The 26,062-nt window shown below is 36.5% G+C and overlaps 1 protein-coding gene across 8 annotated transcripts in view; it reads left to right on the top strand.

The window, feature by feature from the left end:
- SCML2 (Scm polycomb group protein like 2) overlaps positions 1-26,062 on the top strand; it is a 92,065-nt gene that overhangs the window by 43,907 nt on the left and 22,096 nt on the right. For all 8 annotated transcript variants that reach the window (XM_025857861.2, XM_025857863.2, XM_073902030.1 and 5 more), the window contains one exon: positions 86-329. In XM_025857861.2, the coding sequence (XP_025713646.1) occupies positions 86-329 (244 nt within the window). The remainder of the gene's footprint in view (positions 1-85; positions 330-26,062) is intronic.

A 26,062-nucleotide genomic window follows, 5' to 3' on the forward strand; every position in this document is an offset into this window, starting at 1 on the left:
GGTTGCTAAAAGTTGTGAGATACAGTTGAACAAATGCTTCATATTACATCTTAACAAAAAACTTTTTTTAAAAATGTTTTGGTAGGAACCACCAAAGCCACCTCTAAATAATTTTAAAGTGGGAATGAAACTTGAAGCTATAGACAAAAAGAACCCTTATCTGATCTGCCCTGCAACTATTGGAGATGTTAGAGGAGATGAAGTTTATATCACATTTGATGGCTGGAGTGGAGCTTTTGATTACTGGTGCAAGTACGATTGTCGAGATATTTTCCCAGTTGGGTGGTGTCGCCTGACAGGAGATGTATTACAACCACCTGGAACTCATGGTAAGATAATAAGTAACTACATGTTCTTTTATTTTATTAAAGTTAGATCTAACTGCTATTGGCACTGAGGTTAGGACTTATTGCTCAGCTGGAACAGCAGACAGAACAGGGAGGGCACTGCCTAGGCTAGAGAACTGAAGGTAGGAGACGGCAAGGATTAGAATTTTTGAGGGCCAACTCAGCATCATAATCTGAATTGACAGTCCACATTGGAGAATATGGGCAAGCTACAAGTCACACTTGGACCATTGAAGCCTTGTTACTGAAAGCATTTTGGGGTGCTTAGCTGTCTTTATAGTTGATATTTCAATTTAAAATTATACTTAGTATTCCATTGTTTATATCTCAAAGGTAGTTTTTAAATGGTAAGGCATAACAACTGTTATATGTATTTTGCACAATTTTGGTCAGTTTTTTCAAGTTAAATTGATAGTTTGATAGTCTTAAGTAAAATCTCCCTGTCAGTGAAAATTTTACTTTATTTTTAAAAAAGATTTATTTATTTGAGAGAGAGAGAGAGAACGTGTGCATGAGTTGGGGAAGGGGCTGAGGGAGAGAATCTCAAGCAGACTCCCCGCTGAGCCCAACATGGGACTCGATTTCATAACCCTGAGACCATGACCTGAGCTGAAGTCAAGAGTAGGACATTCAACCGACTGAGCCACCCAGGCACCTGTGTCAGTGAAAATTTTAGACTGTGGAAACCATCATAGATTAACATGTTATTACAGTCAGGTGTTTATCAGTTGTAATGCTGTGCTTCCTAAGTTGAATTCTATGATCGTCTAGATAGTTTCTTTCAGAAAAAAATCACCAAAATATTGTGGTTCCTTAGGTGTCTTCCAAGAGCTTACACATGCCTAACCCGGTCTTCTGTGATGGAATAACTGCTGAAATTTAAGTGGGATCTAAGCATAGAACCTTATTATTGGCTTAAGTTAAATATAAACTTATTAGTAGAATCAAATGTAAACATACTTAAAATTTATCCAACTAAAATTTATACCAGAAAAAAAGATGAGTGTATAAAATATGTAAGTAATGTGTGTAGGATGAGAGCAGTGGCTAGATAAAAGCATACAGACATATTCTTGTAACTGCTGGTAGAATCTTTTTTGATTTGGGACTTTAACACATCCCATTATATTACAATACTACATACCGCGATGTCCTTTTTATTAGGGACGTATTTTACCAGTTCCCTGCTGCTATAATTCTAGGAAGTAGATATTAATGGCCGATTTTTGTAAAATTTAATATGCTCCAGATCTCTGTGTGTATGATACTAAGGCAGTCTCTGCCCTCAAGGAGTTAGAGGGATAAATGGAAGAATAGACTTTAAAAAAAAAAATGTATGTATACAGAATCAGCGGTGCAAAAATAGAGACGTGTGCTAGATATGAAAGTGGCCTAAAGACATCCAGTTTGTTTAGGCTGGAGGGGAAAGCGGTTGGGTAAAGGAATACTTAACAGAAGGACACATGATGTGAGTATTAAGAGAGAAGGAGTTTGCCAGGCAGAATAGAGATAAAGGTAGGGTGGACACTTCACAAAGGTATAAAATCGCACAGTTTACCCTGAAAATGAGGTAGTTCAGTTTGGAACATGGTGACTTTGGAATGCATGACCAAGAATGCTGTTGTTCTACACTATCTGGTATCCCTTTTTTTCTTAGTAACACAATTCAGCTGCCTACCATGAAGACTGTATTTACAGCCTCCCTACAGTTATATATGGCCATGAGACTAAGTCCTGGTCAATGGGATAAAAGTAGAGCTAGTATGTTCTACTTATAGGAAGTATATTAGAGATGAATGTACCTTTCTGTCTTCCTTCTTCCTGCTTCTATCCTGATGCTAGTTATGTGCTTGTTTTGGGTGGAGTTCCATCTTGAATCATGAAATGGGGACTATATTCTAGGCATAGTGGAGTGAGAAGCAGAAATGAGCCAAAATCCCTGAGAATTTTGTGGAGCAGAATTTTCATACTGGCCTGTTCCAGACTGTTATTTGAGAGAAATAAACTTCTGTGTTATATAAACCACTATTCTTTTAGGTTTTTCTGTTACTGTTAGCTGAACTTAATCCTAACTAATTCAGGGTAACTTTAAGATACCAGGTGAACATGTCCATTGGATAGCTGCACTTGCAGGTATGGAGCCCAGAAGAGATAGGTCTTAGTTGACGAAGCAGGTTTGAGAGCCATCGTGCTCATTCAAATAAATATTCTGTGTGTCAGGTAGGATTATAGGTGCTGTCTGGGGGAGGGGTGGATGGTAGGCAGCTTACACATCCAATTGATAGCAGTAAGTGGGGGAAGTTTTGGTTGTGGCTTTAATTTTGCATGTGTAACAGGTAGAAGTAGAAAAGGACCAAGGACGGAACCTGGTGGGTGAATATTTAAAACAATTCTCACACTTGAATCACCTGGCGGGGAGGGGGGACCTTTTCAAAAGCTGATGCCCTGGAGCTCATACCCAGGGGTTCTGAATCAATAGGTCTGGAGTGGGGCTCTGGTGTTTCCATTGCACATGGTTTGAGGCCCAGACTTTGAGAAACACAAAAATAAGGGATGAGTAGAAGATAGAAATCAAGAGAAAAAGTATACGTAAATGTAGGAGAGTTACTAGGTTGGTTTCCCTAACAACAGGAGATGAAAGATAGTACAGCATAAGCGTTGAGAGGAGAGCTCATTAGTGGTCTTAAGTAAAAGCGTGGTTACTAGACTACTTTGAAAAGGCAGATTTAGAGAGCTGAATAAATAGATGCAGGGCATTTTTTTAAAAATGTGGTTTCATGGGTACTTTCTGAGATCCGCTTCCTCTGTCCTTTACCCCACTAGACATTTCACAAGTTAAAGTGAAATTTAGAAACCTTACTTCAATTTATATCCCTTTACCCTCCATCATTCATAATATTTTCTTAAATATTTACATTCATTGAGAATGAATTAGACAGTGTTATAGTTTTTGTTCAACTCTTAAACATAATTAGAAAATTCGGGAGAAGTATTTACCCACATTTTTGCCATTTCAGTTCTTCCTGATTTTCAGATTCCTTTTATAATCATTTCCTCTCTGTTTTAGAGAACTTCTTTTAGTCATTCTGGGAATTCTGGGAAAAGTATGGTTAAAGATTGTTAGTTGATACTCACCCGAAGATATTTCATAAATGATTCATTTTTACTTTTTTCCAAGCATTGCTTATTCATTACATAGATTAATAGGGTTATTGCTGTACTTATTATACAAGGTGAAATACTCTTTGAGTAGAGAAAACATTTACTTTAGCCAATAATCATTCATTAAATGACAGCTATAATATAAAAATACCCTTTCTTAGATGTAATGTGATATATTCTAAAATCATAATACTTTAAAATTATTTTTCATTATTTTAATATGTTTTTCTCTAATAGAAAAAGTAATGCTCAAAGCAGAAAATTCAGGAAAGCATGCAGAGATAACCATGACAAATAGTTTGATCTGTACTTGGCTTTGTACTGCTTTTTCTTCTTTTTGTCTTATACGTATAGCTTTAGAACACATGTGGCCAAATCAAAAGAGAAATGTTGAAATAAGTTGTGGTATAGTTATTCTTTAGAGTAATATAGAACGATTTAGAAGAATGAGAGGATTCCTGCTTACTATGAAAGCTTTCCAAGATGTGTTAAGTGAAAAAAGCAATCCCTCAAAATACATAGAGTGTAATACTATTAAGTCAAAACAATGTATTTCTATGTGTAACTATAGATGTATGTATATTCATACATAGAGGAGATCTGAAAGGCTATATATCAAATCTTTAGTAGTAATTATATCTGGGAAGGGGTGTTGAGTGGTAAAGGGAACTTTTGCTTTTATCTGTGGCGTTTTTTTTTTAATTTTAAATTTTTAATTAATTTATTTTTTTAAGATTCTATTATTTATTTGCCAGAGACAGAGAGAGAGAGAGAACGAGAGAGAGAAAGCAAGCACAAGCAGGGGAAATGGCAGGCAGAGGGAGAAACAGGCTCCTCGCTGAGCAAGGAGCCCGATGTGGGGCTCGATCCCAGGACCCTGGGATTATGACCTGAGCCAAAGGCAGATGCTTAACGACTGAGCCACCCAGGTGTCCCTGTGGCTTTTTTTTTTTTTTAAACAAGAACATGCTGTAGGTTACATTTGTACTTTAAAATAATTAATAATTTTATTTTGAAAAGAGATTATTCTGCATATTCTGGTTTCTTACTTTTTCATAATACATTGTGATTGTGTTCCCATGTAAAATATATCCCTACAAAATTATATTTCTGTGTTGTATTACATTACATGGCTGTACCATAATTTAGCCAAACTTCTATTTTGTTTGACATAGATGATATGATGAATATATCTTTGCATATCTCTAATTATTTCCATAGAATAAGTTTGCTGGGTTAGGAGATATGTTTCTACGGCTGACAAATTGTCTTTCAGAAAGTAATACCCATTTCCATTCCCCTTAGAGGAGAGTGAAAGTGGTTTTTTCCTTCTCTGGTCAACTTTGGGCATTATCTTATTATTTCTGTTAATTAAAAAAATGTTTTTAAGGGACACCTGGGTGGCTCAGTTGGTCAAGCGTCTGCCTTTGGCTCAGGTCATGATCCCAGGGTCCTGGTATCAAGTCCACATTGGGCTCCTTGCTCTGCAGGGAGCCTGCTTCTCCCTCTGCCTGCTGCACCCCCGGCTTGTGCACGCGCGCTTTCTCTCTGACAAATAAATCTTTAAAAAAATGTTTTTAAAATTTTCATTTCTTAAATTATTAGTGAGGTTGGATTTTTTTTCCATATACCGTGGCCATTAATATCCCTTTATAATTTTCCTGCTAATTCCCTTTTCCCGCTTTTTTCTTATTGTTACCTTTTGTGTTGATTTGAGTGCTTCATTTATTACACATAGCAATAAATGTCAAAAAAGTAAAAAAAAAGTAAAAACTTAGTCATTTGTTTTTTTTCAAATTCCAGTATAGTTAATATAAAGTGTTATATTGGTTTCAGGTGTATAATATAGTGATCCAACAATTCCATACATTATTTAGTGCTTATCATGGTAAGTGTACTTTTTTTAAAATTATTTTTTTATTTTAAAGATTTTATTTGAGAGAGAAACAGAGCATGAGGGGGGAGGGGCAGAGGGAGAGGGATAAGCAGACTTCCCACTGAGTGAGGAGCCTGATGCAGGACTTGACCCCAGGACGCTGAGGTCACGATCTGAGCCAAAGTCAGATGCTTAATTGACTGAGCCACCCAGGCGCCCGCATTATAAGTGTACTCTTAATCCTCTTCACCTATTTCACCCATTCCCTCTGGTAACCATCAGTTTGTTCTCTATAGTTAAGAGTCTGTTTCTTGGTTTGTCTCTCTTTCCTTTGCTCATTTGTTTTATTCCTTAAATCCACATACGAGTTAATCATATGGTATTTGTCTTTCTCTGACTTATTTCACTTAGCATTACTCTCTAGCTCCATCCATGTTGTTGTAAATGGCAAGATTTCATTCTTTTTTTATGACTGAATAATATTCCTGTGTGTATGTGTGTGTGTGTGTGTGTGTGTGTGTGTGTGTGTGTGTGTATACACCACATCTTTATCCATTTATCTGTTAGTGGATACTTGGTTTGCTTCCATAATCTGGTTATTGTAAATAATGCTGCAATAAACATAAGGTGCATGTATCCTTTTGAGTTAGTGTGTTTGTATTTTTGGGGCAAGTACTCAGTAGTGCGGTTACTAGATCATGCGGTAGTTCTATTTTTAACTTTTTGAGGAACCTCCATACTGTCTTCCAGAGTGGCTACACCAGTTTGCATTCCCACCAACAGTGCACAACGGTTCCTTTTTCTCCACATCCTTACCAACTCTTCTTGTCTCTTGTGTTTTTGATTTTAGCCATTCTGACAGGTGTGTGGTGATATCTCATTGTGGTTTTGATTTGCATTTCCCTGATAATAAGTGGTATTGAGCATCTTTTCATGTGTCTGTTGGCCATCTGTATGTCTTCTTTGGAGAAATGCCTGTTCATATCTTCTGCCCATTTTTTAATTGGATTATTTGTTTTTTGGAGGTGTTGAGTTGTATCAGTTCTTTATATATTTTGGATACTAACCCTATATTGAATATGTCATTTGCAAATACCTTCTTCCATTCTGTAGGTTATCTTTTAGTTTTGTTGATTGTTTCCTTTGTTATGTAGAAGCTTTTTATTTTGATGTAGTCTCAATAGTTTTTTTTTGCTTTTATTTCCCTTGCCTCATGAGACATATCTAGAAAGATGTTGCTAAAGAAATTACTGCCTGTGCACCCCTCTGGGATTTTTATGGTTTCAGGTCTCACATTTAGGTCTTTAATCCATTTTGGGTTTATTTTTGTGTATGGTGTGTGGTGTCATAAAAGTAAAACTTTTTTCTCAGTCATTTGCTTTTTAATATTATTTATGGTCATTAAAAATGTGCAGAAATACTAATTTTATTGACTTGAATATTAAATAATTTAAGGGTCTAAAGTAAGGGTCTTAGCTAAATAATTTTAAAAGGCACACAAATAATTGAATTTCATAAATTTTTAAAAATCTGTATTGTTTTTGTTCATTTTGAATATTTCTTACACTGGAAATGTTTGGTTTTCAATCCTTATATAACTGCTTTTCCAACATTTTTTAAAGATATAACACTTAAAGCTTTTTAAAATACCTAATGACTAAAGATAATTAACTTTCATAGTTTCTTAAAGAAATGTAATGAGGCATCCATGAATGCCACTTGATTTGACTTTACATTAAAAAAACTACTTATTTAAGCTTTACTGGCTTTTTTTTCCCAAGAATAGTAGTAAAGTTTAATATACTTTAAAACTTAGACTAACGAATTTTTTTTTCTCCCTGTGTAAACACTTCTATAATCAGAAACAGCCAAGTTCTTTTCATGCTTATCATTGGTAGAAGAATCCACTGGGAAACATACCTTGGGTAGAAAATTCAGCAAGCTATGTGGCTTTTTTTTCTCTTGTTTATTTAGGTTTTCCTTTCTTGGCCCTTGTTATGACCCTACAATCTTTCAAAGCCCTTCACCTCTGGTTGGTGCTGTCACTGCTCATCAGATTTATTCTGGAGACCTGTACAGGGTATCTGGTGAGAAAGAGGAAAGAAGTATGTGTGCTACTATGTTCTTGACAACTTAAAGAAGGCTGAGTCAAGTAAACTAAAATAAGGCCCATTGTAGATTTTTTCTTCTTGAATAATTTATCTGATCTTGCTGTTTTCTGTTTCAACTTGTTCCCCACCTCCTTTGTATTTTATATCTTGGTTCTCTCTGAAAAAAATAATAGAAATTTAAGAATGTTCTGTAAACTATTGATTTATTCTCACATTGCCCTTCTTTTGTCTCTGGCACATATAGGATTTATAGCCAGTCATCTCATTAAAGTCCACATATTTAATACATGAAAGAGCAAGACCTGAAATCCAGCAACTTAGAATCAGAACTGGAACTACCAGTATTTTAAAGGCAATGTGTGATTTTTTTTTATTTAATAGTTAAATTTTTCCTTTGTTTAGGAAAGCTTCTAAACAAATAGGTTACTATTTTATTTATAAACACAGTAAATGTAGGTGTCTAGTCTTGAGAAATTGGAAATACTCAGAAGCAGAGGATTCTTTTTTTTTTTTTAAGATTTTATTTATTTGAGAGAGCACATGGGTGGGGGGTGCAGAGGGAGAGAGAGAAGCCGGCTCCCTGTGGGCTCCCTGTGGGGCTCTATCCCAGGACCCTGAGATCATGACCTGAGCCAAAGGCAGCCTATTAACCGACTGAGCCACCCAGGCATTCCCAGAAGCAGAGGATTCTTATAAAAATTTGCCCTAATATTAACTTTTTTCTCATATTGTGGGAAATTCAAAGTTGTTTTTTTTTTAAATATAAATTGCTATGTTGTAAACCATTCTACCTGGCTTTAGAGGCACTTAAATACTTTTAAAGTTAACTATGAATATTAAACTTTGAACTTACATAATTTCTAAAACATTAGTGAATTAGTTTTATTTAACTTAGCTTCAGATTTATGCATTATTGATTATAAACTAATGACCTACACTGGTGTGAAGTGTCATCTTATAGCCTAATTTTTTAAGCAGCTGTGACCATACAGCCCAGGAAGGAGGGCAGCAAACTTCCAGATGCTTTGAGTATAAAGTTGCAAGGGTTTAGAGGAATTCCTCTGGTCCAGAGGGAACTGTGGAGGAGGGAAAAACCTAGAATCAGGAAGCATTCCTGTCTAGTGGTACTGTGGCCTATCAGTGACTATCTTAACTCATTTCTTGATAAAATCCTTTAACTATTGGGTTTCCTGCCCCCCCCCAACTCTCACAGAAAAAGCTTTAATTTCTAGGTGGGACTCAGTGGTAACATGGCATTTCTTTCACAACTTTGTAAAACACTTTTGATGATATTTGATAGAACTGGCATATTAGATTTTCTTTGTTGGTAATTCAGACATAAATTGTATGAATAGGAACTTTCTTCTTAAGATTAAAGTAAAATGTGTTGAACAGATTTTAAATGTGATTATCTTGGGCACTGTTAGCTGCTGCTTTGATGCTGGTTTATTTTGTGAGGGGGGTGTGTGTATGTACGTGGCGTGTACGTGGTGTGTATATATATGGTTTAGGGATTTTTTGATTAAAATTTTAGGAGTGTAAAAAAAATTTAGGAGTGTGGGTTTTAAAATCTAAACTTTTGATCGTTTTAAAAAATGGAACTAGTCATTTTATATAGTGATCTTATTTTGTAAAGCCCTTCCCATGTAGCATTTTCCAATTGAACCGTTTCAAAGTTAGTCTTTTGAGAAGCATTTCAAAGCTTCCATTGAGCAAACAAGTGCTCTCTTCCCCACCCCCACCTCATTCTCATTTTTTTTTAAGAAACAAAACAAGAAATTATGGCTGCTTTTGCTTTTTGTGCAGATGTGCATAGAGTTGTATGTGGTTTCTGTAACTTGGGCTTCACTTTTCTCTAAGTTTTAAAATTAAGATTTTATAGTTTTAGGATGTATCTTTACCAACTTTTTTCCTCTTTTTATAGGACTGTGTATATTTAGTAAAAACCACATGAAGCAGCATTTTTCCTTTATGTTATAGTGGGTCAAAAGAAACAGAGATACATATAACTAAGGCTGTAAAAAGTTCAAGGTGTGTCAGTCCCACCAGAAAGCTTCTGAATGAACACTTAAGCATTTGTTTAGATTTTTGCCCTTAGTGTAGCTTATGGTAAAATACAGACTATTATACTTAATTTAGTATTCTTCTTGTTTGGTATAAAGGAAATAGAAATGCTATCACCCAAATTATTCACTCAAAAGCCATGAAATTTAAAACAGCTGATATTTTCTTTTACGTATTAACAGCTTGGAACAAATGTTTTGCTTGTGCAAATGAGATGGCTATTGTGATGCAAAGAAGTATCTTGGGAAAAAAAACCCCAACAAATGTCCTTTCTCTGTTTTGAGTATTTCAGCTAAATACTGCAATAATTGCAAGCAGAGCCTGGAGCTTCTTTCTTTTTTCTATTCTGTGATATATTTTAACAAGTTCTTTTGAGACTTTTGAAATGTCTTGGTTTTAGGACATATGGTCCAACGGGGATAACTTTGTCTATAGATGCAATGGGTTAGCAGTTAGATTTTGCATGTCTTCTCATTTCTTTCCAGATTCTCTGACCCAGGGTAACCTTTAGTTCTCTGAAGGCAGGACTGAAGGAAGTTTGAGTAGGTGACTGATGATCACTGTCCATACAGCCCATAGACAATATGCGAATTACTTTAACAGTCTTCTTAGGCCCTCCTCCTTTGCCTCCTCCCCTTAAACCAGCAAATGCAAATAGCTTCATCCCCATTTGCTAGAAATCCAGGCTTGCTCTGGCAACATGGGCTTTGTTGTTAACTCGCTTTCTCCAGAAAGGCACTTTTATTTCTGGTAAAGGAGAAAGGCTATCAAGTGGAACCTAAGTCACCTTAATGGTAAATCTAGCAACAACTTGTTTCTCTGGAATATTTCTAAAGGTAGGAATTACCCCAAAAGTTTCTTTATATTGTAGTTGAAGTATGATTAAAGAAATTCACTTTCTGCTTTGTTAGCTTTTGTATACTAAATATCCCAATCATTTCTGTTATCTCAAAAAAATTCTTTTTTCTGAATATTAATTATTGAAATTGTTGGTACTCTTATTTGATCAGTCATTTCTAAAAACTGTTATATGGTACAAGAGAAAAGTTAGTCTTTAGTTATTTCTACCATAAAAATGGTTTAAAATAAAAAGGGACAACCCTATTGTAAGTCAAAATTGACGATTTAAATCTCCAGTTTGTGATGAAGAGCATTGTCAAATATTTTTCTATAGCCTTGAGGAATATGACACTATTTTTCATTAGTGTTATATGAGACTTTTTAGAAGTATTTTTATGATACAGAAATGCAGATAACATTTTACTAATTAAATATTGTGTCAATACATTTAATATGTTTTGTGGAAATTATAGCAGTGACTGCTATGATTTTTTTTAACAGCATAATGGAAGTCACTCTAGAGAAGTCATTTGGTAAGAAAAAAGATGCTATGATTTAAAAATTGAGTGGCTTTTAAAAGCTCAGAATTGTTAAAGGAGTTATGAATTGGCCTAAAACAGCTGAAGTGACTTCTTTTCATGTGAACTTTCTTCTGAAAATATTACAGGTTTTGGAAATTGTCATCTTCTTTAATGTCATTGTAACCAAAATCTTGGTTTCTTTTGAAGTGAGCAGATAGATAGGAGTAGCAATTGTGAAATATAATGGTCTCCATGGGAAGCACCCCCCATGAAGCTGAAGGGAGCGGTTTACAAAGCATCTGTGATCAGCAAGTATTGTTAAAAGAACACTCTTAAAACCCTTCTAAATTTTAATTGTGATTTCTAGCTGCTGCTTGCCTTTTTTTTTATTTCCTTTCTAGACTGAATACTTATATAATTATATAACAGGTTAGGAAAACCTTATAAATTCCACTAAATTAGATTTCATTTTAATTTAGCATGTATGCCAAGAAAAAAGGCAGTGTCATTTAGGTACAGAGATAAGTAGCTTTAACTAAACTTTTGTATTTTGTTTAAGTTAGTGAGCTATCCTTTAACCTTTTAATTGCATTTGGGATATTTTTCCCAGTAGCATTTTTATAAGTTTTCAGTAACCTTAAGATCGAATATTCTATGCAGGTTAAGATATATTTTATAAGGTGTATGAAGAGTTTCTTCTCTCTTTTTGAATCTGTTTATCTTAGATCTCCAAGCCCTGTATTGAAATGGGGGAGACGAGAGCAAATCAAAGCTACAAAAGCCTTTCAGTATATTGGTTTTGGTTTAGTTATCCAGATGTAATTTTTAAAACCTCCTAGAAAAGACATAGCAGCATTTCCCAAACGGGGATGCTCTGTCAGACCCCCAAAACAAACTCTTCTAAATGAGATCTCTACTTTTGTGAGTAAATGGTTTATTTTTTATATGTGGGAATTACCTCTTATTGTACGTTTAAAGCATTTTTAATATTGTCAAACTGTGGCTCTTGGTTTTGAGAGGGAAACCTACTTGGGTCATCAACGAAACTCAGGAAGGACAATGGAGGAGCCAAGGCAACAGGGCTGGACTTGTTCACACTATTGGACGCCAACCATGCCAACTAAACCATCTCTTTTTAGTAAATGAGCAAGGAATTGGGCAGAACATTCAAGTTAGAATAGGTCCAACAAGGGTTAAAATATGAAAAGACAGGTGCCATTTCCATAAAAACTGGGGACAGCTACCACTAAAAATTGGAGACCTTGTTTTCCGTTTTAACTTTTCCAGTGTTTGCCATCCTTTTTCCATGTAATGATTAGTTGTAAAACAAATAAACTTTTAAAATGAAATGGCGGGGAGGGTCTCAAAAAGAACCTTATACTTGTTTTGGGCACGGTAGGAAAAGTGAGAAAAGTGAAAAAGTATCTTAGAGGTCTTTAACGATAAAAGGAAGAGTGATAAGCAAATACCTGTGGGAGGTGTCTGACCAAGACCAAGAGTACACCTGCTACTATGAATGGAAGTACAGACCACGTGTTTCTACTGGTCAACTGCTTGGGCAATAGAGATGCTTTTACAATTACATTCTGCTGAGTCAGCCTGTGCTACTGAGGGTATCTGCTCTTTAATTCTGAAACTGCTGGAGACAGGTGCAGATTCTAAAGATCACTGCCAGTATGCCTGCCAGTGAGCCTGCATGGGTGTCTCTACTGTTACTTTTAGTGGATTCATGTATGCCTCTACAAGTTGTATGGCTTTTTATCAAAATAAAATATTATAATGCTTATGTTGAATAATTGTTTTCTTTGAGGATATGATTTGTTCTGTTATTCAAAAAAGTGGCTAGGTTTGGGTGCCTGGGTGGCTCAGCTGGTTAAGCGACTGCCTTCGGCTCAGGTCACAATCCTGGAGTCCCGGGATCGAGTCCCGCATCCGGCTCCCTGCTCAGCAGGGAGTCTGCTTCTCCCTCTGACCCTCTTCCCTCTCATGCTGTCTGTCTCTCATATAAAAAAATAAAAAATCTTAAAAAAAAAGTGGCTAGGTTTATCTTTGTTGGGGCATTTTATATTTTAATGACAAAATTGGTATTGTAGAACATTTAGAAAACAAAGATAAGTGATAAGAGTAAAATCTAAAAATTGCTTGTATTCTTGCCATCTGCTAATATTTCAGTATATAAACCTCAGAATATTTTAATTAAAAAATCAGAAATGTTACTTAATTGCCAGTAGCCATTTAGACCAGCTGAGGATGTCTTCAGAAGCATATGTTGTATTCTGTTCTGTGTATACAGAATTGTATTGGTTTGGTCCTATCTACTTAAGTATTCTTACTGTTATTCTAGTAAATAATAGACATAAAATGTGTTCACATTATAAATGTTTGATTTTGAGAAAATTCACAAGAAAATTTAGAGTAAAGAAGGTACTCCTCCAATATTTGATGCAATTTTTTTTTCTTAAGGGTTTATTTAGCCAAGAGAATTGAAAAAAGGGAAAGCCCCTAAACATTGGATTATTAAGGGCATGTTGATAATTTATTTCTAGTAGTACTTCAGATATTTTTATTTGTGGTTTACACATAAGCTCCCTCAAATATAAACCTGAAGAAATGTTTACCCAACTATTTAATTCTGCATTTTGTTTTGCTAGGTTTATAGAAGAAAATATTTTAATTGAAAGACATGTCCTTTCATTATTTCCCCTCACTAATTAAAAATAGTATTCAGTTTCAGCAAAGAGTATGGGCTTTTTGGTGAGACAGTCCTGAATTTGAATCTCATTTTATTTTTAATTTTTTTTATTTTTTTAAGATTTTATTTATTTAGGGTGCCTGGGTGGCTCTGTTGGTTAAGCGTCTGCCTTTGGCTCAGGTCATGGTCTCGGGGTCCTGGGATCGAGTCCCGCATCGGGCTCCCTGCTCAGCTCTATCTCTGCCTCTCCCCCCTGCTTGTGCGCTTTCTCTCTCTCTCTCTCTCTCAGATAAACAAATAAAATCTTTTTTTAAAAGATGTTACTTATCACACTGAGCCTCTATTTCTTTATATGTAAAATGGAGATAATATTTGATTTACAAAATTATAAACACAAATTTTAATAATATATGCAAAGTCTCTGGCCCATTTGAAGTATACACATTTCCTTTTTCTACCCAGTGTTGTTTTTTCAAATGAGGTGAAATTCACATAACATAAAATTAGCCATTTTAAAATGCACAATTTAGGGTCACTTAGTACATGCATAATGTTGTGCAGCTACTACCTTTATCTAATTTCAAAACATTTCATCACCCTAAAAGGAAACCCTGTACCCACTGAGTAGTTGCTTCCCATTCTCTCTTCCCTGTTGCCCCTGGTAACCACTAATCTGTATTTTGTTTTATAGATTTACCTATTCTAGATATTTCATGTAAATTGAATCATACAGTCTGTGATTTTGTGTCTGGCTTCTTTCACTTAGTGTAATGTTTTCAAGATTCATTCATGCCATTTCAGGTATCAATACTTCATTCTCTTACGGATGAAAAATATTTCCATTGTATGCATGTATAACACATTTGTTTATCCATTTATTCGTTGATGTACATTTGGGCTGTTTTCACCCTTTGGCTTCTGTGAATAATACTGCTGTGAACATCCCTGTACATGTACTTATTAGAGTCCCTGTTTTCATTTATTTGGGGTGTATACCTAGGAATGGAATTGCTGGTTCATATGTGAATTCTATGGTTAACGTTTTCTGGTACTGCCAAACTGTTTCCCAGCAGCTGCATCAGTTTACATTCCCACCAGCAATGTATGGGGGTTACAATTTTTCCATATTTCTGTCAGCACTTACTATTTTCCTTTTTAATAGGCATCTTAGTGGGTATAAAGTGGTACCAAATTGTGATTTTTTTTTAAGATTTATTTGAGAGAGAGAGAGTGAGAGCGAGAGAGAGCCCGAGGTGGCAGAGGGAGAGGCAGAGGGAGAGGGATAAGTAGACTCCCCGCTGAGCAGGGAGCCCGATGCAGGGCTCGATCCCAGGACCCTGGGATCATGACCTGAGCGGAAGGCAGATGCTTAACTGACTGAGCCACCCAGGCGCCCCCAAATTGTGATTTTGATTTGAAGTCCTTCATTTATTTATTTTTTTATTATTATCATGTTATGTTAATCACCATACATCACATCATTAGTTCTTGATGTAGTGTTCCATGATTCATTGTTTGTGCATAACACCCAGGGCTCCATGCAGAATGTGCCCTCTTTAATACCCATCACCAGGCTAACGCATCCCCCCACCCGCCTCCCCTCTAGAACCCTCAGTTTGTTTTTCAGAGTCCGTAGTCTCTCATAGTTCATAAAGTGTATCCTAGAAATTGATTTTTAACTTGGTTGATTAGTATTTGAAGCCACCATAAGTGAACTCTTAATTCCCTTCACCTATTTCACCCATCCCCCCACCCATCTCCTCTCTGGTAACCATCAATTTGTTCTGTATAGTTAAGAGTCTGTTTTTTGGTTTGTCTCTTTTTTGTTTTGTTTCTTAAGTTCCACATGTGTGAAATCGTATGGTATTTGTCTTTCTCTTACTGACTTATTTCACTTAGCCTTATACTCTCTAGATACATCCATGTTGTCGCAGATGGCAAGATCTCTTTCTTTTTTATGGCTGAGTAATATTCCATTATATGTATGTGTATATGTGTGTGTGTGTGTGTGTGTGTGTGTGTGTGTATCACATCATCTTTATCCGTTCATCTCTCAGTAGACACTTGAGTTGGTTCTATAATTTGGCTATTGTAAATCATGCTGCAATAAACATAAGGGTGCATATATTTTTTGAATTAGTGTTTTTGTATTTTTTGAGTAAATGCCCAATAGTGGAATTACTGGATCCTATGGTAATTCTATTTTTAATTTTTTGAGGAACCTCCATACTGTCTTCCAGAGTGGCTACACCAGTTTGCATTACCACCAACAGTGCATAGCGGTTTTTATTTCTCCATGTCCTCACCAACACTTGTCTCTTGTGTTTTTGTATTTAGCCATTCTGACAGGTGTGTGGTGATATCTCATTGTGGTTTTGATTTGCATTTCCCCAATAGTGAGTGATGGTGAGCATCTTTTCACGTGTCTGTTGGCCATTTGTATGTCTTCTTTGGAGAAATGCCTATTCATATCTTCTGCCCATTTTTTAATTGGATTATTTGTGTTTTTGGGAGTGTTGAGTTGTGTAAGTTCTTTATATATTTTGTATACTAACCCCTTATCAGATACATCATTTACATATATCTTCTCCCATTCAGTTGCCTTTCGTTTTGTTGATTGTTTGTTTTGCTATTCTGAAGCTTTTTATTTTGAGGTAGTCCCAATAGTTTAATTTTGCTTTTGTTTTCCTTGCCTCAGGAGACAAATCTAAAAAAAATTTGCTCTGTTCAGTATCAGAGAAATTACTGCCTGGGCTCTCCTCTGGGATTTTTATGGTTTTAGATGTCAGATTTAGATCTTTAATCCATTTTGAGTTTATTTTTGTGTACCGTATAAGAAAGTGGTCTAGTTTCATTCTTTTTTTTTTTTTTTTAGTTTCATTATTTTGCATGTAGCTGTCCAGTTTTCCCAGCACCATTTGTAGAAGAGACTGTCCTTTTCCCATTGCTTATTCTTGCCTCCTTTGCTGAAGATTAATTGACCACATAATTGTGGTTTTATTTCTGGGCTCTCTACTCTGTTCCATTGATTTATGTGTTTATTTTTTTGCCAGTACCATACTATTCTGATTGCTACAGCTTTGTAGTATATCTTGAAATCTGTGGTTGTGATACTTCGTTAGTTCTGTTCTTCTTTTTTTCCTTTCTTTTTTTTTTTTTTAAGGATTTTATTTATTTATTTGACAGAGAGAGAGAGCGCGAGAGCAGGAACACAAGCAGGGGGAGCGGGAGAGGGAGAAGCAGGCTTTCCACCGAGCAGGGAGCCTGATGTGGGACTCGATCCCAGGACCCTGGGATCATGACCCGAGCCGAAGGCAGACGCTTAACGACTGAGCCACCCAGGCGCCCCTGTTCTTCTTTTTCAAAATTGTTTTGGCTGTTTGGGGTCTTTTGTGGTTCCATACAAATTTTAGGATTATTTGGTCTAGTTTTGTGGAAAATGCTGTTGGTATTTTGATAGGGATTGTATTAAATCTGTGGATTGCTTTGGGTAGTATGGATATTTTAACAATACTGGTTTTCCCAATCCATGAGCATGGACTGTCTTTCCATTTGTTTTTGTCATCTTCAGTTTCTTTTATCAGTATTTTATAGTTTCCAGAGTACAGGTTTTTCACCTCCTTGGTTAAGTTTATTCCTAGGAATTTATTATTTTTGGTGCAATTGTAAATGGGATTGTTTTCTTAATTTCTCTTTTTGCTACCTCATTTTTAGTGTATAGAAATGCAATGGATTTCTGTACATTGTGTATTCTGTGACCTTACTGCATTCATATGTCAGTTCTAGTAGTTTTTTGGTGGAGTCTTTAGGGTTTTTATATATACTATCATGTCATATGCAGACAGTGAAAGTTTTACTACTTCCTTACCAATTTGGATGCCTTTTATTTTTTGTTGCTGTTGTGTGATAGCTGTAGCTAGGATTACCAGTACTATGTTGAATAAAAGTGGTAAGAGTGGACATCCTTATCTTATTCCTGACCTTAGGGGAAAAGCTCTCAGTTTTTCACCATTGTGTATGTCAGCTGTGGGTTTTTCATATATGGCCTTTATTAGGTTGAGTTCCCTCTGTAACCTGCTTTGTTGAGGTGAAGCATATTTTTCCAAGAAAATTGTAAAATGTTGTGATCAAGCCATGGTGGTCTATTTAATGCATAAACTACCTGTACTGTTTCTATGGGAATATATGACCAGAGACAAAACTTGGATATTAAACATTTATTCATTTAACAAACATTTATTGGATGCCATTATGTGGCAGGCATTAGACCAGATATTGGAGGTATAATAATGGTTCGAACTTACATAGTTGCTTCCCCTAAAGGAATTCACAGTGTGGTGGGACAGATAGATATGTAAGTAAAGATAAGATGCTGTAATATCTGTGCTGCCAGAGATACATGCAGTATGTGCAGTTTATGAGCCTTAGGTCCTATGGTGTGCCTGGGAATTTAGTGCTAGAATTTTGCAGTGCTGATAATTGAGCAGAGTTTCAAATGTATAGTAGGTAAGCCATTGACAAGGGAGGGAAGGCTTGGATCAACTTCTACAAAGGCAGTCAGGGGACCTGAAACAGATGATTATGGCTGAATCTATAATGATAGTTGGAGAATAGAGGAGATGAGGCTGTGAAGATATGTAGAGGGCCTTGGACACCAGGCCAAGGAGTTTGGATTTTAGCCTATGGATGTTGTGGCATCACTGAAGATTTATTTATTTGAGTGAGTGAGAGAGAGAGAGAGAGAGAGACAGACCATGTGCAAGTGGGAGGAGGGGTAGAGTGAGAGAATTTTCAAGCAGACTCCCTGCTGAGAGTGAAGCCTGATGCGGGGCTTGATCTCATAACTCATGAGATCATGACCTGAGCCAAAACAAAGAGTTGGACACTTAACTGACTGAGTTACTTAGGCGTTTCTGAAGATTTTTAAGAGGAAAAGTGACATACAGTTTGGATTTTTTTTTTTAAGTTTTTTATTTATTTAAGTAATCTCTACACCCCACATGGAGCTCAAACTCACAACCCTGAGATCAAGAGTCACATACTCTTCAGACTGAGCCAGCCAGGTGCCCCACATATAGTTTGTATTTTAGAAAGATCATGATTATGTGCTATCGAGTATGGATTGGAAAGGGCAGCCAGGAATGCCAGTTTAGAGGCTAGTGTTATAGCTTATGTGAGAAGTCATGAGAATCTGAACCAAGTCATTTCATGGGCATAAAGAAGAATACAACTAGGAAATACTTAGGTAGTCTTGGTTAGACATGTGGATGGAGGAAGAGTACGAAGATGTCTTCAAGATTTCTGACTTTTGATAATTGAGTGTAAAAGGTAATGTCGTTCAAGATAGAGCATATCATGGATAAGCATGGTGAATTTTGGTTTTGGACATGTTGAATCAGAGATGCCTATTTAAAGGTTTATTTATATATTTGAGAGAAGGAGAACATGCGCCCATGAGTTGGGGGAGGGGCAGAGGGAAAGAATCTTGAAGCAGACTCCCTACTGAGTGCAGAGTTCAATGCAGGGCTCAGTCCCAGGACCCATGAGATCATGACCTGAACCGAAACCGAGAGTCAGATGCTTAACCAACTGAGCCCCCCAGGTGTCCCAAGAGATGCCTATTTAGATTATCTAGTTGGCTATTGAAAACACAGCTCTGAAACTTGAGAGAGGCTTATGATGGGTGGGGGGTGGCTTATGAATACTTAAGTGGGCAGCAGAACATAAGAGCAAGCAGTTTGGCAATCATTATGTGTAGGCAGTAGCTAAAATGAAGGGAGTAAACTTAAAGCACTCAAAACTGAGGTGGGGGTAGGGAGAAGGTGGCTAATTCTGGGGAACACCACAGGAAAAGTGACAAGTAGAAGGAAGACCAGGAGAGAGTGGCTGTGTGAGAGCCAATAAAGAATTTAAAAAAGAAGACATTATCTAAAGTGTTTAGTGCTGTTAGGAGTTTGTGGGTGACCTTAGCACCCAGAGGTTCCCTAAAAAGAGTTGTCTGGAAGTGTAATTGCAGAGGGTTGAAAAATAAGAAAATGGCCGTAATAGTGAACATGGGCTAGTCTTTCAAGAAGTTTGGTCGTGAAAGGTAGGAGTGAAGGTATTAGCTAGACAGAATGTAGGTAAATAGGAGTTCCTTCTTTGGAGGAAACTTTTTTCTTGCATTTGCTAGGCATTGACAACAAGGTTTCCCCAATACCCTATCCATTGATAAAAGAGGGCCAGGAGCACCTGCAGAGCCTGGGAAGGGTGAATGAGAATAGTGACAGGGCTGGTGGTGGTGGTGATGCTGCTGCTACTTAACAGTTAACATTTATTGAATGTATTTACCATGTACCACATGCTGAATTTAAAGAATTTGCCTAAGGTCTCATAGTTATTTTGTGGTAAATCTGGATTTGAACCTAATTAATCTGGAAGCAGTGTCCCTGCCCTAGATAATGAGAAGCAGAGAAAGGAATAGGTATAATGAGTAGTTGGTACCAGAGTCCCATGTCCATCTGATCTTTATCTTGCTTCTTCTGAGAAGATTCATAGTCCTCAGCTGGCTTCTGGCTTCCAAATGCCTCCTGTGGTGTCAGGAACATGCTTCCTTGTTTTCCTTTCCACTAGTAACTACCCCCTGTGGTTTCCTTTAAGAGTTTTTCTTAGCTTAATTGAGGTTCACGGATGCCTGGGTGGCTCAGTCAATTAAGCATCAGACTCTTGGTTTCTGCTCAGGTCATGATCTCAGGGTTGTGGGATCAAGGCCCATGTCGGGCTCTGAGTTTGGCATGGAGTCTGCTTGGGACTCTCTCCCTTTCCCTCTCCCTCCCCCTCTGCCTCTCTCCCCTCCCCCTACTCATGTTCTCTCTCTGAAATAAGTGAATAAAATCTTTAAAAAACAAACAACAAAAAAATCCATTTGATGTTAAATGTTTAAAAAAAAATAAAAGACTCTCAGCATGCTTATGGAAAGGGAAAGGTAACTCTTAATGTGACAAGAAGAATCCTAGGGGATTCAAAATTTCAGAGGAAAAGCAGACTCTGGCTGTTAAGAACATTTAGTTTCTGAAGCAAGGTTGGGCTTCTGGGATGGGATGGGCGGCTCCTGTAATACAGGTTGGGAGAGAAGAGAGAACAAATGTGGTAGAATCTGAAACCCCAGTCAGGGAGGCCAGGGTGATGGCATGGGATGGCAGCAGGAGTGAATGAAGGAAGATCAGGGGGTTTGCAGCTGACTTACCTCCCCTTTGCTCTTACTGCGGCCCATGACCAGTCAGTTTGTGGCATTGTGAGCTCAGTGAGTCAGGGAGCAAAATTCCAGATAAAGGTACTGGGCACCTCAACTGAGCTTTTGTGAATACCAGGCCTCAAGTACTTTGGATAATGATAGTGTAAGTGTAACTATCTCTGTTGATATCTCTGTATTTTTTCACAGTTGAGGTTTATATTGTTTCCTTGGGTTTGTAGTTAGCAGTATGAACGATTTTAGTATAAAGGATAGTTTAATTGTACATGTAGTTTTAAGAACAAGGAAGATGACTTGCAAAGAATTTCTAACCCTGAAAAAGGTTCCAAAGTCAAACGTTTACAATGACAGATTTTTCTTTTTTACGACTTTTGGTTTCTCCAGACCATATCTTACTTTTCTGTTTTTGGCTATTTAGAATTTGATTTTGTTTATTTCTTGGCTCAAGTTCAAGGAATCTGTTTTTATAGTAATTTCTGTTCTTGTCATATAGCATTCAGTCTATTTGAGGGGAAGGAAATCCTGTATCATCTTTCTACTTAAGGAAATAGGAATTTTATGGATCCACAGTTATACTCATGGGAAACATGAACTATATGACTGGGACCATATTTATTTCTTCTGGATTTCCTAAATTGCCTAGGCTGGTAAAAAGTACACACTAAGTATTGAGTAACTGGTGGATGGAAAATCTGAAGAACACTAAGCAACCATACCTCTTAAGTCTTTTTAAATCAAAAGCAAGGTACATATTAATTTATATCTCTGATCCGTTTTTGTTTAGGTTCAAGTCAGCCATGTGTAAGCTAAACCAGCACATGTGTAACAGTAGCTGGAACCAGGAAGTTGCTGTTCATTTCTAAGTGTATTTCCTTTTCTGTGGTAATTGTATGTGCAGCTGTCTTTTCACAGTTCAGAGAAGGCAAGCACTATCTTTCAGTAATAAAGCATCTTCATGTGTCAGCAGAAATGTATATTTAATGAGTACTATTTGGAAATAAATATTAAATAAGGTTAAATCCCCAAGCATGAAAAGTTTTACCAGCATGTTTTTGTCTGTACTTGTTAATGTTTTGTCTTTGTAAGTATGCCTCTACTTCTGGTTTTTTAAAAAACTTAAGTCAGCACCTATGGACTCTCTAGTGAAATATCACATAGGAATTCACAAGGTTGTCTTTTGTCCCCCTCACCCTCTTTTTGTAAACATGTGCACTGTGACTCAGGGGAGTGAATTTTAATAGCCTTTTTTTGCTAGAGGACAGGAAGCAAGGCAGCATATTTGAAAAAGCATGCACTTAGGAGACCAAACTCTCTTAGCCAAATGGGTGATCTTGGCTAAATTATCTAACCTCACAGAGCCTAAGTCTCCTCATGTAGAAAGTGGGCGAAACGATCCCTACCTCATAGGACGTTTGGGTGGATTACATGGGGTAGCAGATAGATAAGTGCCTAGCATGTAATGGGTAGCCAATAAATATTGACATCTGTTTCCTTTCTTCAGTTCCCCCCGTTCCAGGCTTCCAGGCCTCCTCTTGACTTTATTTACTGCCTTCTGATCATTTCCCAAGATTTATTAATTTCTTTTGCATTTCCACAATTCACTAACTTCTCATCTCCTGAATATTTTTCTTAGCTGAACATTCTCTGTTCTATCTGAAGATAAGCTGAAGAACCAGGTAGGTTTTGTGTTAGGTATTCACATAAAAATTTTATTAAAGATGGTTAGTATATCCTTCTATATATTTCACATACTTTTTTCAAAAAGGTTTTTACTCACTTTGTGGCCACTATGAACACATGGTTATAGTGCTATATATAATTTGAGCCTTAACATTTAAACAAATTTATTTTGTATTGGAAATAATTTAATTAATACTTAATAGAGTTTCAGCATGGTGTATATGTTATATGATTGCTTTTTGGAGGTAAATACATGTATAATGTATATAGGTTAATTTTGATGTCTAATATATTGGATGATTACTCTTTCCTCTTTAGTTAAAATAGTTGAAAAAGTATTTTGTTCTAGGTGCTGGGGATATGGCAGTAAATGAAAATGAGTATTTGCCTTTGAAAAGCTTGCTTTCTAAAGTGAAAATTTCTTTTCATACATAAAATTTTTTATAATTTTTTTTATTTTGCTCATACATATGTATATACCATGAATTAAGGAGCTCTTATTATCATAGACTATTATATTTTAGGGGAATATTTGAAGCTGTAGCTCAAGTATTTGTGTCCCACGGTTTATTAGTTTCAAATGCCACATTTTAAATTTTAAAATGCCAAAATTCTTAAATCAAATAATGATTTCATTACATTTGCCATGTTCCACGAAGTTACTTTTTATTCGTTATAACTTAATTACATATTGAACCGGTTTTAGAGGAATAACATTGGCTTGCAGGTTGAAAATAGTTTTCGTTCATTCAGTAAGTATTTTTTGAGGACCTTCTGTTCTCCTAGGTTCTGTCTTAAACCAACCTGGCACAAGAATTTAAACTCAGGTCCAAAGCCTAATCTGTTTCCTTTTCTTCATGCCATGTATTCAGAGGTGGAGACCAGAACTGTGGAGATGAATAGATTAGTCAAGACGGTGAGGATTTATTTGGATTTAGTAACTAGGAAAGTGTCATTACTGATTTGGGAAAGAATTTCTTTAAAATATGTTTGGAAGAAGAAAAGTTTATTACAGGGGGCTAAGGAAACATAGAATAATGAGGAAATTGAAGTATCAAGTATAGGTGATTCTTGGTATTTTGGTAGTGAATAGAAGGAGATTCATGCAAGGGCTTGAAAGTATACCAGAAACTAGGAGAGCTAACTTCAAAATAAAGGGTTTATGAGGGTTGTAAGAGAGAGCAATGAGTTGGGGATCAAGTGATTAAATACCATGAAGAGAGAGGAGGACATTGAAACCATAATATCCCAGAGGAACCAAAGAAGATAGTTATTAGGACATAAGTAAAGGGGATTGATTGGACTTAGAAGAGTAGAGACAAAACTTTTCATTTGATGCAAGAGGAAAAGATGAAAATGAATGAAACTAACAGCATTTTAAGATGGAGAAATGGTATGGTTATGGTCACTCCCAAAGATACCCTTTAATCTTCCCATAATCGTTTGCTGAATGGAATAGAGTGAGAAGGAGATAGAAACTTTTAACAGGGAAAAACATTCTGCTGTGGAACATACTTAGAAATTAGTGAGTTGCAGCAGTGACACCCCAATTCAGGTTAGTGTGGATTTTATAGCAATCAATAATATTCTCATGTTCCAAAGCAAGAGTTGCAAACTACAATCCAAGGGCCAGCCACATCCAGCCCATGTAGCCTGTGAGGTAAGAATGGTTTTTATATTCATAAACGACTTAAGAAAACCAAGCAAACAAAGAAGAATGTGTGTTGGAGACTATATACGGCCTTCAAAGCCTGAAATACTTACTCTCTGGCCCTTATAGGAAAAGATTGCTGACCCTTGTTCTGTAGCTCAAGACCAGAGAAAGCAAATGATAGTGTGCCTCAAAGATGGGAGCCAACATGCTAGACATGATCAAAGATCAAGGGGTGATAAAGTAAGGGATACTAGTTAGAGGGCTATTGGCAGAAGTGGATGGGAGGTTGATAAGTAGTAAAGCAAAGCCAGAAGAAAGTTAACAGATTGAATGAAAATGGAGAGGGTTGGTAGCTAGAGCTCATAATGAGCATAAAAAGCATGGTCAGTTTGTATGAAGCAAAGATGACAGGTAAGAAAATTGGAGGTAAAGAAAGGTGGCACAGTGGTTGTCTTGGAGATAGAAGAATCCAGAAGTAGCTAAGTATAACCATTTTAGGGAGGGGCTGAACTCTTGGTGATGAGGTCAGGATGATGAAGCATCAGATTATGATGTTTAAATTACTGAAGATGATGACAGGGAGACTGTGTGAGAGAGAGAAATAGTGTGAATTAGGTCACTGGAGTTACTGAAGAAAGGAGAAGTGAGTGTGGAGTATGAGGTAGATGATGGTAAAGAGGTAAGGAGACTGGGGTAAGTACCTGAATTACTGTAAATAAGCGGGGGAAATGATGGTGGCAGTTAAGTGGTCTTCCCTTTGCCCTGGCAGCTGAGAGAAGGCTGTTCCCTCCTCTTGGTTTGGCAAGTGATAGAAAGTAGATAAAAAGGCTACCGGGAGGATGTGTTATTCTCTGTCGAAGGTCAGATTTATACATAGTCTTGGAGTATGGGAGGAGCAAAGTGATAGATTAGTTTCAAGTTGTAAAATGAAGCCCTCCAATTAAAAGCAGTTGAGTTTTACATAAATGTATAAATGTTTTACTTACACAGCTCTTCCTGTAAAGAATTTTTGGAATTAGTACTTCTTACTATGTAAAATTCATGTTTTTGTAATAAAATTAAGAGATTAATACTAAAAACATCTCTTTTTACTTGACTATGAACATAGACAAAAGTAACCTGGCAGGTAACTTCATTTGACATGCTCAAACTGTCTGGATAGGGCTTACTTGAGTGTGATAATGGTCCTTCCATGACAATGTTAATGTAGAGTCTATATTGTAGTATATGAAGCTGTATTACTAGACGTACATATAGGAACGTAATGTGCTTGAGCCATTAAAAATCAAATGCAGGGAATTCCTCTGGCCTCTGAAAGATGAACTACAAGTTGATAGCTGTTTTGCTGTGTTTTTCTGTATTGATGGGTAAAGTGATTCCTGCATATGGCATGGTTAGATATTTTGGCATGGTATTTTCTGAAGGGAAAACTCTTTTCTGTGCTAAGAACTAAAAACAGGAGAAGCAGACAAAAAGTAAATTGCTAGAAATTTTCACTATGCTAAGTTTGAAGTTACTGGTTTGTCTTATAAAAGCCTCTTTATTTTTTTCTGGAGAATTCGACTACTTGCTGATAATCTGAAATCTTAAATACCTAAAACTTCATTTTATATATATATATATGTACGTATGTATGTATTTAGATTTTATTTATTTAGTGGGAGAGAGAGAGGGCACACGTGTGAGTGGGGGGAGGGGCAGAGGGAGAGAGAATCTCAAGCAGACTTTTGCTGAGCATGGAGCTCGATGTGAGGCTTGATCTCATGACCCCTCAGATCATGATATGAGCTGAAATCAAGAGTCAGACACTTAACTGACTGAACCACTCAGGTGCCCTCTGAAACTTCATTTTAAATGGTACTTTTATTTTAAGTGGTTTTCAAT

This window comes from Callorhinus ursinus, unplaced genomic scaffold (genome assembly GCF_003265705.2).
Source record: "Callorhinus ursinus isolate GAN/ISIS: 27379988/994484 unplaced genomic scaffold, GSC_fseal_2.0 scaffold16, whole genome shotgun sequence".
Lineage (NCBI taxonomy): Eukaryota > Metazoa > Chordata > Mammalia > Carnivora > Otariidae > Callorhinus > Callorhinus ursinus.